Source organism: Gymnogyps californianus, chromosome 1 (genome assembly GCF_018139145.2).
Source record: "Gymnogyps californianus isolate 813 chromosome 1, ASM1813914v2, whole genome shotgun sequence".
Lineage (NCBI taxonomy): Eukaryota > Metazoa > Chordata > Aves > Accipitriformes > Cathartidae > Gymnogyps > Gymnogyps californianus.
Genome location: NC_059471.1, coordinates 108,923,576 through 108,940,123, shown reverse-complemented (window position 1 = coordinate 108,940,123; position 16,548 = coordinate 108,923,576). Strand labels below are relative to the sequence as shown.

General features: G+C 36.5%; 1 protein-coding gene across 1 annotated transcript in view; it reads right to left on the bottom strand.

The window, feature by feature from the left end:
* Window positions 1-1,069: 1,069 nt before the first annotated feature.
* The window catches only part of TMPRSS15 (transmembrane serine protease 15), a 58,745-nt gene continuing 43,266 nt past the window's right edge, over window positions 1,070-16,548 (bottom strand). Inside the window, exons 22-28 of the mRNA XM_050911151.1 lie at window positions 10,797-10,892; window positions 7,229-7,278; window positions 6,612-6,786; window positions 4,500-4,681; window positions 4,157-4,252; window positions 3,096-3,235; window positions 1,070-1,389 (exon numbers count right to left, since the gene is read on the bottom strand). Of these exons, the coding sequence (XP_050767108.1) occupies window positions 1,234-1,389; window positions 3,096-3,235; window positions 4,157-4,252; window positions 4,500-4,681; window positions 6,612-6,786; window positions 7,229-7,278; window positions 10,797-10,892 (895 nt within the window). The 3' untranslated portion in view covers window positions 1,070-1,233. The remainder of the gene's footprint in view (window positions 1,390-3,095; window positions 3,236-4,156; window positions 4,253-4,499; window positions 4,682-6,611; window positions 6,787-7,228; window positions 7,279-10,796; window positions 10,893-16,548) is intronic.

Sequence of the window (16,548 nt, the reverse complement as noted above, 5' to 3'; positions counted from 1 at the left end):
TACACATACACAGTCAGTTAGAATGCATTTTGTGTTTTCATGCAGTACTTAGGAATTTAATATATTTTTAAATTCCAACACTAGGCTGAAAACAGAAATAAAGGAAATGCATCATATTACACTAACATTAAGACACCATTGAATTTAAGGCATTTCAACAAGTAGATAATTATATTTTAATAGAAACCTATTCAGAAAAGAGCTCAAGAACATAAAACCCCCTTTATTTCTTCATATTCTTTCCCCTTTAGAATGCTGTAATGGGCTATCATGATAGTTTTTATACAAAGCACAAAATCAGTATTAAAAGTCACCAGTACAGAAAAAGCATGTAATATATCAAAGGAACCCTATTACTTTTTAGTCACCAGGAATAGCTGATACTCATTATTGTCAGATGTTTTTAAAAAACATTACTTTTTATGAGAGGAAGTTGCAGCATTGTGAGTCTGGGCTTGGGTGTACACAAGCACATATCTATAATTGCTTGAATAATTGCCAAAACACTTGCCTAAAAAGAAAGCTAAAAAGCTATATTCAGTCCTTATTTAACTCTATTAATTCCAAACGAATTACACAAGAGAGAACTTTTGGCTTACATTCAGTTTATTCATTAGGAAGCAGCATGATACATGATCAGCCTTTATGCACAATCCATAAACCTCATTCCAGAGCTTTTTGTAATAGACAAGACAGAAGAACTCCCATGAGCCCAGTTTAAACAGATAACATATACCTTCATTTTGATATATGGTGAGATTACTGAGAAGAGATGGTTATGCATTGAAATGAAAATGCACATTGAAAAATACAATGTAAAAACATAAAAACAGGTGAAGTTTAGCCTGAAATTAATAATTTAGACCATTTTTCAGTAAAGCATTTGCAAACTGCAAACTTTTTTTTTTTTTTTTTTTTACTGCCCATGCTTTGTAAAGCCCTCCACTATGCATTTAATGCACTGGTGGTCAAAGAAACTGTTTCCCCATGGTCTCATATAAAAGAAAAAGTAAAATGATAAAACTATTTATTAACAAAACCACAGAATGTATTTTGAAATATTGCTCTCAATTGGTAATGGAGTTCTCAATTACTAATATTTTCCTCCCCAAAATTTAAATATTTATTCAGTTTCTCTAACTGTGAGATTGAAATGCCTGTCTGGTTTACATCATTATATAATGGCTTACTTTCAACCTTTAAATTCTACTTCTATCATTAAAAAATATCAAGCTAATAGATGAATTTTTTGACCCAGTCCACAAACATGGTGACTCGAACATACACTCCTGGTCGTTTGGGAAGTGCACACTCATAGCCAAATGATGTTACACCAACCAAAAACCACTTGTTACCATCTTCAAATGTCAGAGGGCCACCTGAATCTCCCTGCAATATGAAATTCAAAAGTTAAAAGTGAACAGTGTCAACTCTGAAGCAGAGCCTGTTTATGACATTTTGTTTGTGTTGATCCTTAATCATAGACATTGTATCCCTATATGTCTTGGGTACCAGAAGTGAGATCAATATGAATTCTTCCATGTGGAAAAATTCTTGAGGTAATCCATTTCCTTTTTTTCTTTTTTTTTTTTTAAAAAGGATGTGATCTTAAGCTCTTATCAGTCTTTCAATACAGGACTGGGTTTCAAATGAATTTTTTTGCTTATCAATTTTACATTTAGTCCTTCATCTTTCACAAAGCCTGGGTAAATGTGTAGGATTATTTTTTAGTCTAATCTATTCAGCCAAAATGCAGTTCTATTTTTGGTCACCCCAGAGTTTCTGCAATTTCAAATTTAGAGAAATAGTTGGCAAGAGTGCCAGAAGAGGTCTCCTTTTCTCACACTTCCTTCTCAATAGTTTAGCAAATGTAGCATTGCAGTAGGGTGTGGGAGACCAAATTTGATTCATCCCACAGCCTGAGTGGGGGATGAATCAGCCATGAGTGTCTTGTTTTGATGAGAAAGAAAACAATGACTATTTTTCGTTGTCTGTCAAGTTAGTTGAACCAGTATTATTTTTGTCTTCTCACGGCCCTGTGAATGGAGCTTTACGGGAGAGTTCTGAAGAACTTGGTCATTAAAATACTTCTGCCCATATCTCTAGGGCATCTGCAAACATTCAAAGGCTGTGACAGCAGCCTAAAGGCTGAAGCGCTATCAGGACTCACTTGTTCGTCTTTGCTCATGGTTGAATGGTCATTGATCACAACGCTGGTCACTTGCACTCTATATCAGCCTATGGTGCTACACTGCTTTTTTTCAGTATGAGGTTCAGGAGGCAAAAAGGAAAGAGGAAAGCCACAGAGGCTGAAGGAACGGCAAGTGAAATTAGGCTTGCATACACTCCTCCTTCTAGACTAAACTAGCCAAAGTCACTGCACCTGATGAAGGCTTAGGTTGTGAGGGCATGGCAAGAGCAATTACGTGAGAGTGCTCCTCATCAGACTTGAGGAGAACCAGCCAGTCTCCATGCCATAGACTCCATATTGCTGGAAGAAAAATTATGTGACAGCCAGCTCTGACTACATCCTCAAAGAAAAGCAGTGTGTTATAAGCAGAGCTGGAATGGATAAAAGCTAGATCCCCAGGAAGCAGCACATGAGATCAATGCAGAAAGGCAGCCTTTCCAAAATACTCTTACAAAAGAGTAAGTGCATCCATTTACAAAAGGTCTCCAGAGTCTACAGATTCTGGGGAAAAGCATCATTGCTCTCTCTCTTTCCCTGCACGAAGCATTTCTGAGACTTCAATCAATTTGGTATTTCTTTCTCTGTATTCTGCTTTTCCCTAAGCATGTCTCTCTTTCCTTCATGGAATTACTCAGCAGTAATTATTCAAAGGTTAATGCAGAAAATTTCCAGTCCTCATATTTATCTCCCCCCATGGTTGTTTATGTCAAGATGATACAAAATAGATTTTTATCTTTTCAACTTGTAGCCTGATAAAGTATTAAATGGGCAAAATACTGTGAGTAGAAATTACATTCATGGACAGCGATTGTTCTGGTTTTAATGATTGGAGGATCAGGGAGCATTTTATTCAGTAATTAGATGTAGTGTATGCTAGCAGTGGAAATGAGTCGCTTGTATTTACCTGACAGGAATCTACTCCTCCTATGTCATATCCCGCACAGATCATATTCTCAGTAATACTATACTCTGGCATCTGTTGTTGGCATTTTTCATGTGAAATGAGAGGGACCTCTGCTTGTTGCAATATATCTGAAGTGGGACCTGATGAAAATACAAAGTACGTTTACCTGCTGTAATAAATATGTACATCCCGCTCGGAACACTGATGGTTTTGTTCCTATTCCAGCATGCTGGGCACGCTACCGAGCAGCAGGAAGCCCTGCCTCACTGCTGTACTATTCAGGCTTATACCCCGGTAACACAGCCACTGATTAAACGGTGCTCATTAACTGAATTCTGTCTTTCATTTGTGTAATGGGACTGAATTTGGTTATAATTAAATCAAGATTACTAAAATCAATGACTATGAACTCACTGTGGGGAGATTTAAGGGATAATTAAGGGCTTAGGAGCTTGGATAGTCCAATGTTTCCTCACTATTCATTGTGTAACTTTGATTATTTAAAGTTTTTATAAAAATTTCTTTTACTAATTCCTACCCAAAATTTTAAATGCAATTTTATCCTGAAAATGTAGAAACAAATGCATACAAGCAACTGTGGAAGTGAAATGACATGTTTATTATTTCACAGAGACTCCAAATCTGGACCACATGATATACAAACAGAACATACGTTTCACACTACAGTCCGTATGCTTGACTTCTGGGGAAAATCCTTTTCGCATTGTCAGAAGGACTAATCTTGCTCCTCCCCCACCCAATATCTGGACATAAGATGTACATATTTCATGTTGAGAAAAGTAGTCATCATAACTTCTAAGGGGATGCAATAAGGTTTTTTATAATTTAATGATCTTAGATATGTATATTTTTTCTAATAAATATGTTATAACTCTATTACGTTGCTTTAGAGAAGGAACGGTGGAGGGGGATAGTTCCCAAATTTTCATATGGAGGAGTACCTCTCTAAACTATTCAACCTTAGCAACCCCTGTGGCATCAGGAGCAAGCTTTCCCTCACGGCTTCATGCCTGTCATAATTTTCCAAGCAGATGACCCACCTTTGTTCGTAATTCTACCCCAGCCAGCAATGGAGCAGTTAATTCCTGGTAAAAACTGTTGATTTTTTTCTGGTAAGCAGATAGGTTGTATGTAATCTGTGAATGAGAAACAAGCAATCAATTTCAACCTCTTCCCTGTATTCAGGTTTTTATGAAGTCACATAAGAAAATGTTCATTAATTCAAACGCACTTTTTGGGCAAGATATCCAGGAAGTACTGGACTGACTCCAGAATTATTAGGTTGTAAAAAATGTACAGCCACCCCATCATCCTCATATGCTTAGCACAGTTAGAGTTTTGCATAATAGAGTAAATCTGTTTTATGGGAAAATAACAACTCACCTGTATATTGCACTTTGTATTGAAGGTGCATGAGAGCAATATCACTATCTTTTGTACGCTTCATATAATGAGGATTTATAACTATTCTGTCGATGTTTTGAACTACTGTTGAAGGCTGTGTCGTATCTGATTGGTCATACAAGCCAAGAACTGCTTTCCATTGAGATGGTTTTAATTGCCTCCTAGACGTTGCAAGGAATATTTACAATTATGAATGATTAATGAAAGTTTTGAAAAATATGTTAGATAAAATGCTAATCTTTAGTCTCATGGTATTCATAGCATTTGCACATTTTGTCAAAATAAACAGAATGTAGCGGATGTGCTCACAATTTTGTGATAGTAATACTATCTTAAACATCCACAGTGTAGAAATATGTGGTTGATTTTTTGTGTTAAGCTTATAATGCATTATTTATAAAGAATTAATCAGACAGTAGTGCAGAGGAGGAAAATACATTAAGTAAATTACTATGGCTTTTTAAACACTGTGAAGAATACTGCTGACTGCCCACCAGGCAATTAATATCGGTCCCAGTTAGAAAATTATTATGGAATACCTAAAGAATAATAGGTCTAAAATGTCATTGGAAATGCTGCAGCTCATAGACTCAGAAAATTGGTTCTTAATTTTTTAATCTAAATTGAAAAAGATATGCTAAGACAAAAATATGACACAATCTGCATTTTTTGCTGAGCTACGCATGCCAGTTTGAGGCTGTATTTAATTTAGAGAACTTAATTATTTGCTATTTTTTAATCAACCAGTTAATAGTTTCAAAAATATGTTTTCAGCCTGATTGTTGTAGTGAATTGGTTTCTGCTGATCTTTTCGTTTGACATCAGGAGGTTATCTTGTTCTAAACTCAGAGCATTTAAGTTAAATGTTGAATTAAGGTGTGAAATGACAAGCTCCCATTTAGGAAAATTCTAGCAATGTCAAGATGATAAAATGAGACTTAAATGAAAATAGAAAGGTGATTTAAGTGAAAAGGAAGTACCAAGACAGGTGTGGATTTATTGTGTGAAAACTAAGAGGGCTTGATCCTTCTCATTTCAGTGTCTTTGTGTGGAATATAGCTCCTGCCATGCAATGAGGCAGCATTAATGTATTGGCATAGTCTCCACTGCCTTACTACTTGCTATTTTTAATGAAAGCTCTACTGTAATTTTGAATATTAATGTTTCTTTTTTTGCCATTCCAGTTTCTAGGTGTCTTCTACAGCACTTGTTTTTATTATAGTTGTTATGGAAGCAAACCCTAGAAAATATTTAAATATGCATCACTTCTTTGAATGGTACAAATAACACCATCTAGAGGGTATCCAGTATTGCCTAATCAATGCACATAAATCAAGATTCATTCCAATGATGCACAGTAAATCTTGATCAATCTATGATAATATACAGGAGGAACAGGCAACGAGTTTACCTTTATGAGGTATGATGTCATCCTTTATACCACTGGCAGAGATTCAACTAATTAATGGAGGCCCACATTAATTATGGGTTAAGTGCAAATGCTCAGTATTAATACCATATATTTAAAGTGCAATTCTTCATTGTTCAGAAAATGCTGCTTAGTTTCCATGATTCTCTGCTTTAAAGTAAGGACTGAGAGTTTACCAGAAAGTAAAGGAGCCTTTAGCTGAGCCCACAAGTGATTCAAAACACAGTAATTAAACAGTGGGCTAGTTGTTAATTTTTTATATCAGTGTCACAAATTATTCATAATCTGATGCCTCCTTAGTGAACCTGCACATCAAACAAGTTTTTCATCATCATTAAAATCAAAAAGAAAAGACATGGTATGGATGTCATATGGCCATCTCAGCTAGTTGGAAGAATGCCCTGGAGTCAGTGGAGAGAAAGAGGTACTTGTGAATTTATATTAATTTCATTCTCAAGTAAACATCTAGAAACCCTCTAAAAAGTGCCGCTCCCCAGTGATTTCCATATGATCCTTTGAAAGTGTGTTTTGCTCTATACAGGATTGATCGATGGCTCAGGTCATACTTCAGCCCGGTTTTACTGACAACTGTCCACCATTCGGATACTTGCATGTTGTGGGAGTATCAGAATGTGTTAGCTTCTGAGTGCGATGAACATTACCCATATACGCAGTGTGCTGCTGTCACCAGCCATTCATCACTAACAAGGGAAGCTCCACAAACAGATCTGGAATTAAAATGGAGTGAAACTATCCAAGGCCAAGCCTCTCTTCTGGCATCATGTCCACCTACAATCCTTGTTCCATTGTTCTGAGTTACCAGGTGTTTTCCACAAGCTAAAATTAAAAAAAAAAAAAGTAAAAAATAAAGATTTGTAGATTTTTAGGGGGATATAGCATGTTTTATTAGACTAGCTAATATTCTTGGAAAAATAGGCTTTGTAGTATCAGAACTGCTATTAAAAAATACTGTTACTGTGGAAAAAAGTTTGGCATTTTATAGCTGAAATCAAGATGCAACTTTATAACTTGGATTTAGATGTGTTCTTTCCTCAGACCTTCTGGATTTTTTGATAGTGTTTTCAGTATAGACCCATCTCTAGTGTATACTTAACTCTGAAAACAAGTCAAGACTGTAAATTTTCCTGTGTTTATATCAGTACAAGTATAGCTTTTATAGTCCATTCCCTAATCTTTCAATTCAAACTATAGACATTAGGCTTTATGGACTGAACAATTTGATTTCTGTGTGAAATATTCCCAGGGAATGTGTACTTACGTTTAGTGTTACATTGCAGATGAACCACCAGGTTGTTCAAACAGTGTTCTCTATAATGAAAGTGCAATTAAATCACAAGTATCTGCACACCAGGTAACACTAAATGATTGTCAAATATACATACATACACATATATATATAAGAAAAAGTATATAAGCATATATATACTTATATATATAAGTACATTAGTTTATCAGTATCAAACTGTTAAATATTTTGTCCTACATGTTTTAATTATATTTTAATTATAAATATGCAACATTGTATTATATATAATATTAAGTGTACATATTCCTCTTCAATGGACACTTAATTGTTGTATGTTACAGAAATAAAAGTAGACTCCCCTTGTGTTTTAGGGAAATGAGTCATCTGTCTGTGACAGATTCTCAATAGAATTGTAACTGCATATGGTATTTTTTCTACCTTTTGGGATGTTTTCAATACCTCACCACTAGAGATCAGTGTGACCAAAGAATTTAAGAGGTTAGTTTGATATCACTGTATCTTTTTACTATGATTATAATGCACTGTAAAATATATAGGTGCATATACAGAGTTAGAAATTATTTAGCAGAGATATAAAGCCAGAGTCTGAAGAGCACAAGACCACAGATCAAAACTACTCAAGCATTTCTGATACCCAGAGGTTTTAAGATTATCTTCATAGCTTGTAATGAATCTGAACACTTGGGACAGTGTGTGTGCTAGCAATTTAAATCTGATACACACAGAAATATATCAGAGGGGAAAAAAAAAAGAGTCTACCAACATCTAGTTTACAGTATGCATTTCCACATCATTTTTAAATAGAAAAAGGGAAGGATACTTTAAATGTGATATGGTATTATGTATCCCTCACTATGTTTGCTCTAAAATTTGATATCTGTTGGGAGGGAAATAATGCATGACACGACCCAGCATTTTCGCAATGGCATAGTGGTGCAAGAAGGGCAAGTGGGAAGTGTAACCACCCCCCGCCTCCCCAGTTAAATCTTCACTACAGAGGGGGTAAGAATGAGATATGCCTCCAGCCCTGAATAGTCTCACATAGCCATTTTCCACTTCAAGATAGATGCATAATTTTAAAGCTGTAATTTAAAAAGTGGAAACCAAATTCTGTAATTTGTATTCAAATCTGTATTGACTTCATAAGAGTGTCCCTTGGTAGTGAGACAGACGTCAAGAAGGACAACCAGAAATGCGTAAACCCACAGGAAACCAATACCATCTTCTGCATAAACTTCACAGCAACTAAATACTCTTGACCAAGCTCCCTCTGTAGGCTTTAAAAGGGTGGTCAGCGGTACTGTATATTAGCTCCTTTATCCGATACTACGCTTTCTCTTAGGTAGATGCATAAACTAGCCAAACTAAAATCCGACATGTCAGATTTGTCCCTATTTTTTTACACTGAAGCAGGGAGTCGCATGTAACGAGGGTCTTTGTCCCACCACGAGTACCTACTGATTGCTTTAGTAGAAATTACTTCATGGGCCTCTGCTTTTTCTTCTTTCTGGAGCTAGCTCCCAGTATGAAAACCGCTTCCTTGCCTGCACTTCAATTCACCAGTCCTCAGCTGCCTCTTGGTCAGCACAGGAGAGTCCAAAATGCAACAGAGGCATTGCATGTGCTGAATACCCATCCTATGTGCTGAATACCCATCCTATGTGCCTCTCTGAGTGTCATCTATAAAGCAGCATGCTGGGCAGAAATCTGGAGTAGTTGGGATATCTGTGAGTATGATCTTCACTTAGGACTGGCAAAAGCAATTATGCCTGTGGAATCTGCTCACATATATCTTCAAGGCAGGATTTTGCCCTGTTACAAAGCTATCCTGCCAAGAAATACATTACCTAAGGGCATCAGAGAACAGTTTTGCTGTCTCTGCCACCACAGCTTTCAAGTCCTATTTTATGTGCCCTCCTTTGTTTCGATGGTAGTTACACTTGAATAAAGACCAAAGACTGTGAGAAATACATTTTATAATTCGATTACCAGTTAATGATTTTGGGGTTTTTAATTATCAAATCTGTGTGATCTTTCTATCATTCATTATATGTACAAAAAAAGTGTGCGAATCTGTAATGGTGTCACCCTGCAAAATTATTCCTATCAGCTGTCCAGATGAAACATGGTAGAAGATACCTATTTCTGCAACAGAAATACAACTAAGATGAATGAACTTATTCCATTTCCTCCTGCATTAATCACTTTTTAGTGTTTAATAGATATTAACAAAAGACATCTTTAAATCATTACTGCTCTTTAAGATCTCTTGTGGGAATGCTGGTTTAGACATCCACTCAAGAAAAAAAGAAAAATAGCTTGCAATGATGTTCCATTAGTTTAAGATACTTTCACCACCAGTGAGAATGATAAATGTTTGAGATTAACAGAGTATAATTAGAACATAAAATGTACCTTTTTTAAAATATTTTTTTTACTGTAGATAAAATACAGCATAGCAAATTAAGAATTCTCTCCTGCTTTGTTACTATGTGATATGTTTATAAAGGAAACCTGAAAGAACATGGACTCTTGCCATCCTCAACATGGTTTCAGCATTTTAGCAATTAGACAGTAATTTTCTGCCTCAGTGCTTTTGGTAGGATTCCAGAAAAATGTGTATAATAAGCCCTCTTATAAGCAGAAAGACAGTAATTGAAGTCATTACATATTTTTTTTTATTTGATGGTGGCAAGCCTTTCTCCTTTTGGAGGTGTACTGTAAATCCCAGAATTTCCTGAGAATATAATCCTGTGCTAACATTACATTTTCATTTAATCTACAAGAAACTCTACCAGTTTGTAGGACCCTTCAGAATCACTTCAGCTGTTATTTGGACTGAGAAGATTAGAATATAATCGAATGTATTCCAAGGATCATCTCATCTAATGATTCACTTCTCCATGCTGTGGAGAGAAATCCAGAAGTCATTTCTGAGTGGGACTAATTTGTCTAAATATAGATGCCTGTCTGTGGATTGCTTACCTTAGCAATCCACACTTAGTCCTAAGTCTGTATCAATAAAGTCAATGGATTATAGAATGTGACTCATCATATTTCAAGAGGTGCCTTGATGGATCGCAATTTGGAGTGCTTATTTTTCTCTATTGATTACAGAGAGGACCTAGTGTGATAACTACTATATAACCATGGGTGAATGCCACTCTATTTTAATTTTTCTACTATATTATATATTCATAATTTAGAGATTTCTAGATAAGAAATGTGTTGTAAAACCAGCAATATTTATCGTTTCCACAGTACATGTGTAAAGACTTCACTTATGATTGTACTGAATGATAGCTAAAAATGTAGCAAGCATCTCTCCTTTTAAATTTGCAGCAGATGGACAAGAATGGAAGGGGGAAGAGTGAGTTGTGCAATGTTGCACAGAACTCAGCAGTAGACAGAGAATAAAACCTAGGTATGTTTATAATCCAGACTTCATACAGAATCATGTTACCTCTCAGATAAACTTGAGCTAGAAATTGGTGTATAAATGATGACCGCCATACTTAAAGTTATCTTTTGTACGAGAAAGAAATCTCACTGTACCCACCTTTTTGTAAATATTAGGCTTTGGTTAGCTGCTTTGGTGATGTTGACAAATGGGCCATCTCCAGTGAGTAATACAGTTGATGACATATTTGCATCCCTGGAAGGAAAAGACACACATGCATATTTTTAGATATTTATCCTGTTCCACCAGTGGAAGGAGGAATGTTTGGGAAATTATTATGCTGGTGGAATAAACTGCATCATTTTTTTCCTGAAATAATGAGTATTTATCAGGAGATTTTTGAGGCTTGAGACTCACACAGATTAAAATGAGACTCACCTACTTTCACTCTTGCATCTTATTCTAAGATTTCTAATGCTACAATAATATTGAAAGAGACAGAAATTAATTATTTTAGTAGCAGTAAATTATCAATTTCTGCTTTTCTGTGCCACAACGAAGGGTTTGCAGTACCAATTCTTAAATGTATGGAGCTAAAACTTAGTATGCAAAATGGAACAGTAATAGCTGAACCTTGGAATATCACAGCTTTGCTTTTTTGAGGGGGGTTAATTACATTGATACTATATTTCTGTGCCTGGAGAAGAAATGAAACTATATTTTATATCATGAAGAATCTAATGGAATGAATGCTACCTTCCTTACAAGTTAAGTTTCACCTCATGGATCTGGTGAAATCAAAATAACTGTTTGTGGAATAAGTCAAGGGTGTCATGTTTGCTATTGAACAGGATGGTTCCTCTGAAGTGGAGTGTATTCCTCGACTAACTGTTTTTGTAACGATGGCCTTTTGAACACCAAGAATTCTGTCTACTATTGGTGAGATAAATTGTTTTGACATTTACAACCCATATCCAGATTTACTTTATAGCCCATTCTGCATCATATACTTTGTGATACTGCATATGACCAGCTTGGAAGATACACCCAAGAAACATATTTGCTTTCTCTTGAGGAAGCGTGGGGAAAAAAGATAGCTGTGGTCAGACTACATAATTTTTTGGGGGGTGACAGCCTACTCCCATCTGACCTTTTAGCCATACATATCTCAGGAGCAAGAAGAGAACCATTTGTGCAGGTTTAATACACAGGGAGCCCCTGTGTATCAAGGAAGTACCATCTCTTCTCTTCAGCTGCAGTAAATCTCATTCTCCTGGGAAGTATGAAGTCTAGAATCTGCCTGCAAAGCTGCTGTGTATGGAGAGTAAGACTAGGCATAGGAGAAAGGAGGTGTTCGAGAGCCCTGCTGTGCCACTAGGAGAGCTGTATGACCCACCCTACTGAAAAAGTCATTACTGCAGCTTTTCTCCACCTGGAAATGACAAAGCCCACTTAATTCTGTCTCTAGATATATAGATATATAGAGAGTGTCTGTACACTCTAGCCTAGTGTACAGACTTTTTTCAATATAAAACACTAGTATACTAATATGTACTTCAGAGATTACCCCAGAACCCTGACTTGACATTTTAGATGGTCCGGGAGAGTAGTAAAGTGCCAATCCAGGTAGGTAGAGTCAAATTCTATGATGAGGAACTTCGCTGAGACCAGTCTAATCACTGAGCTATGATAAGTGCAAATGTGTGAAAAAGGCACTAAGTTGTTTCTTGAGAAAGTTACTGAGCAGGAGCTTTTACCAATGTAAAAAATGAAAATGCTACCAGGAAAAGCTTAGAGTATATACATTTATGAATGTTACTGGCTTACATTTTCTGTGGCACCTTATACAAGGAAACTTCAACTGAATGCATGTGTGTTTTACTAGATTACTGTAACAGACCCTGTAATAGGGCAAACACTATAAACCTTCCAAGTCAAAGCTTCCACCAACCTCATAATACTTGTGAAGATCTCTCATCTCACCTCAGCATCTTTCTTCGTCTTTTTCAGCAAAGACTGAGCAAACTACTTCCCACTCTTCTGCTTTTTTTTTTTTTTTTTGTAAGTGATGTGTCCTGGTTTCAGCTGGGATAGAGTTAACTCTCTTCTCAGTAGCTGGTACAGTGCTGTGTTTTGGATTTAGTGTGAGAATAATGTTGATAACACACTGATGTTTCAGTTGTTGCTAAGTAGCGCTTATCTTAAGCCAAGGACTTTCCAGTTTCCCATGCTCTGCCAGCAAGCAGGTGTGCAAGAAGCTGGGAGGGAGCATAACCAGGGAAGCTGACCTGAACTAGCCAAAGGGGTATTCCATACCATGGAACATCATGCCCAGTATATAAACTGGGGGGAGTTGGCTGGGAGGGGCAGATCGCTGCTTGGGCATCGGTCAGTGGGTGGTGAGCAATTGCGTTGTGCATCACTGGAGTTTTTTTTTCCTCCCCTGCCCCCCCCCCTTTTTTGTTATATTCCTTTTCATTACTATTATTATAATAATTATATTTCATTATTATTATTGTTAGTATTATATTTTACTTTAGTTATTAAACTGTTCTTACCTCAACCCATGAGTTCTGCCTACTTTCCCGATTCTCCTCCCCATGCCATCGGGAGTGGAGGTGGGGGAGGGACGGGGAGTGAGGGAGCGGCTGTGTGGTGCTTGGCTGCTGGCTGGGGTTAAACCACGACATGCTGAAATTTCTGGATTACAGTTTGGAACTTCTCTGAGCTTCTCTGTAACCACAGAGGCTTTATTAAGCTTCCCCAGCTTTTTGAAATAAAATCTAAGCCCTTTTTTGAGAAAACCTTTGATAATTTAATTTGGTTTCTTAGTGCACTGAAGCACACACAACTGGAAATCTCTAAGCTTTATGTGTGACTGCAAAAATCAGTCTGCTACTCTTTTAATTAACTTATTGGTAAATGATGAAGGTTAAGCATTTCTGTAAGTATAAGAAATCATACACTTTTCCTAGAGATATTCAGTTTAATAACAAGAATCTGGTTTGTTCTGCAGGTCCAGAAACACAGTGTCACAGCTTTTTAATTTCTGTTAATGAAAATGACCTTTTAGAAATCTTGTAGGTTGTGACAAAAATGGCCTTGAAGAGGCTAACCTAGGTGTTAAGTAACCCTCATTCCATTCAACCTGCTCACTAGGCAAAACTTACAGAAAACTTAGAGAATAGTCAGAATTTTCTTACACACAGATGTACAGAAGTATCTGTGCAGTAAATTCCTCAGTATTATTGCTCCTCATGTACCTAAATACTCTATGGATCACTATGATTTCAGTCTCTAACTCTGTCTCAGATGTGCTTAGTAACAATAAGCAGTAGCAAATGTTGGGAAAGATTCAGATAATGTGGTACCATGCCGAAAAAAATATTCAGAATAAGGATAGAAGTGCAATTGTCTGATAGCTACAATTCTTTTCCCTCTTTGAAAAAAACCAAAAACCCCAACATATTTCTTATTTGAAGAAAATACGTTCACACATTTTGTAATTCATTGTTTAGTTCGCAGGCTGTGGGATGTTTGCAGTTTGTTTAATTTGTGTTTGAGACACAGAGCAGTGTTTCTGTTTCATCTGCTGATTTTCTGACAGAAAAACAAACAATGAAGAACAGTAGCAAACTACAAACAGCGAGCCCCTTCTTTGGCATAAAAAGGCTTTGTTCACATGTGGATTCATATGAAGAGCTGCTGTTTTCTAAATGCTTACGTGCACACAATTTTTTGTATGAAAATTTGCAAATGAGAAATAAAAATAACCTCTCTATATTTTCTGGATTTGAAATGAAGCTTCTTAAGCAATGGGTTTTAAGCCAAGCTTACTAGCAGTGTCTGATCCTAAGTGAAGCTGTGGACCTACAAACCCCAAAAAATCATTGAGACTCCTCCTGTGGCTTTCAGGTCAAAGTGCACATTATTACTTGGTGACAACTGACATGAAATTAAGTCTATCGCCAAATTATTAGGACTGTCCTAATTCTGGTCCTCAATGCTGCAAACACAGCCTGAACACACTGAGAACCACGTTCTTTCTTACATCCAGCACATGACTATCATTGGCTCTACAGCAGAGTAAGATCATGCTATCTGTTTATTATCCTAATTTACTCATCAGAATAAAATTTTTTTGTGCATAAATTTTAGGGGATCATTTCCACGCCTTTCAGGTCATATGCTATATTCTCAGCACACTGGAGAACCTGGGTCTAACAGTCAAAGACAGGCTTTTCTGAGGTGTCTCAAGGAGCTAGGCATGTAGCTACTACTGACCATTCATAAGTGGGGAGGATGAAAATCTAATTGGCCTAGAAATCTCAAACAAGACATTGTATTCCCATGAACTCATTTTCTTCTCAAGAATTTTGTGAGTTCATGAAGAAAATAGACTGCAGGGTTGAGAGCAAGGCCTAAACTTGCAGTCCTTGTTGGACTTTTGGGTATGGCAAAATTGCAAGGTTTACCCCCATTCCTGGGTACAATTCAGTAAAGACCCAGCTGGCTCTGGTCCCAGAGAAACAAGCATGTTTCACACCAGACCAGCAGAATGGTGAAAAGCTCAAAGTATGATTTCGTTGGTTCAAGGAAAAGTGATGCTAACAATACTCAGATTTTAACAGTGTTGTCAGATGCACACAGTCACAAGTGCAAGCTGAGCAAAGGATCTTGTTCAGGTTTCTCAAGAGCATCAATTTGTACTTCTTGCACTCCAGACTCATTAAGAGTATTTGTAAATGATTTGCCTAAGCTATATTTTGTAGATGAACACATAGGCATGCCTCTAGATTTGCTTCCTGTTTGGCACATACCACAAATGCGACAGTCATATATTTGAAAAACGGAGGCAAAAGGATTCACGTGTGATTTATTAGAATCTGTGTGGAACATTGCGCTTTCTAGCCCAGCTACATAAATAATCAAGATATGCTACAGGACTCCTATCATTTCAGTCCTTTTCATAAATTAAACAGTAAATGAGACTAGCAAATATATAAGCAATTAACAGCAAAAGTAAATTGTCCTAGATGAACCTTAGCCTCTTTCTCTAATAAAGCATGATTCTAGGTAATTATTCAGTATAAGAGCATGAGCTATAGCCTGCTCAAGACCTGTTACTACAAACATCCATTTAGTAACATATATGGTGCCACTTATTAACAAATATGCTGCTACAGGGGGATTTGTGGAAGGCAGAAATAGCATAATGCTTACAGGAGTTACATGTATGTATATATATCAGAATTTTATCCTATTCTGTAGGATCAGTAACAGCAGTAGCACCCAGGATACGAGAATGTGATGCAATTTAGGTTTAAAAATACTTTTTATTGACAATGGAAATATGTAATAAACTGAGAAATGGAATTAAAAAGAAGTAACTAGGAAACTTAATAGGAATTTTTTTTAGCAAGTATATCTGACTAGTTTATAGAGACAAACTGAAATGCATTGCCACAGAATGTTATGGGGACAAAAGTATAAGTAATTTTTAAAAGGTAATATAAAGTACCATGGAAGACAAAGTTCACTGAAGCGTATCAAATATAAAAATGTAAATTAAACCAATAGACCACAAAATGACTAGTGTCCAGAAGTTATAGAGGGAAAGGAGGTGGGAGAGCGGGAGAAAGAATCAGAGGAAGAAGGCTACTGGCCACTGTAAAGGACAAGGTATTTGACTAGAAGAACATTTAGTCATAGTTTGTATGTTTTTATATGCATGTGTAAATGAGATAACTACATACGTAAATTACAATCAGGATTTTTGCATGGAGGTATCTGATATTTACATAAATGCAGTACCTACCCAAAGGGAAAAAAGTAAAAAAGCAAACCAGCACACATTCATCCAATGATTAAAAGTGTTTTCAAATAACACTTAGATATTTTTCTAAGTCCT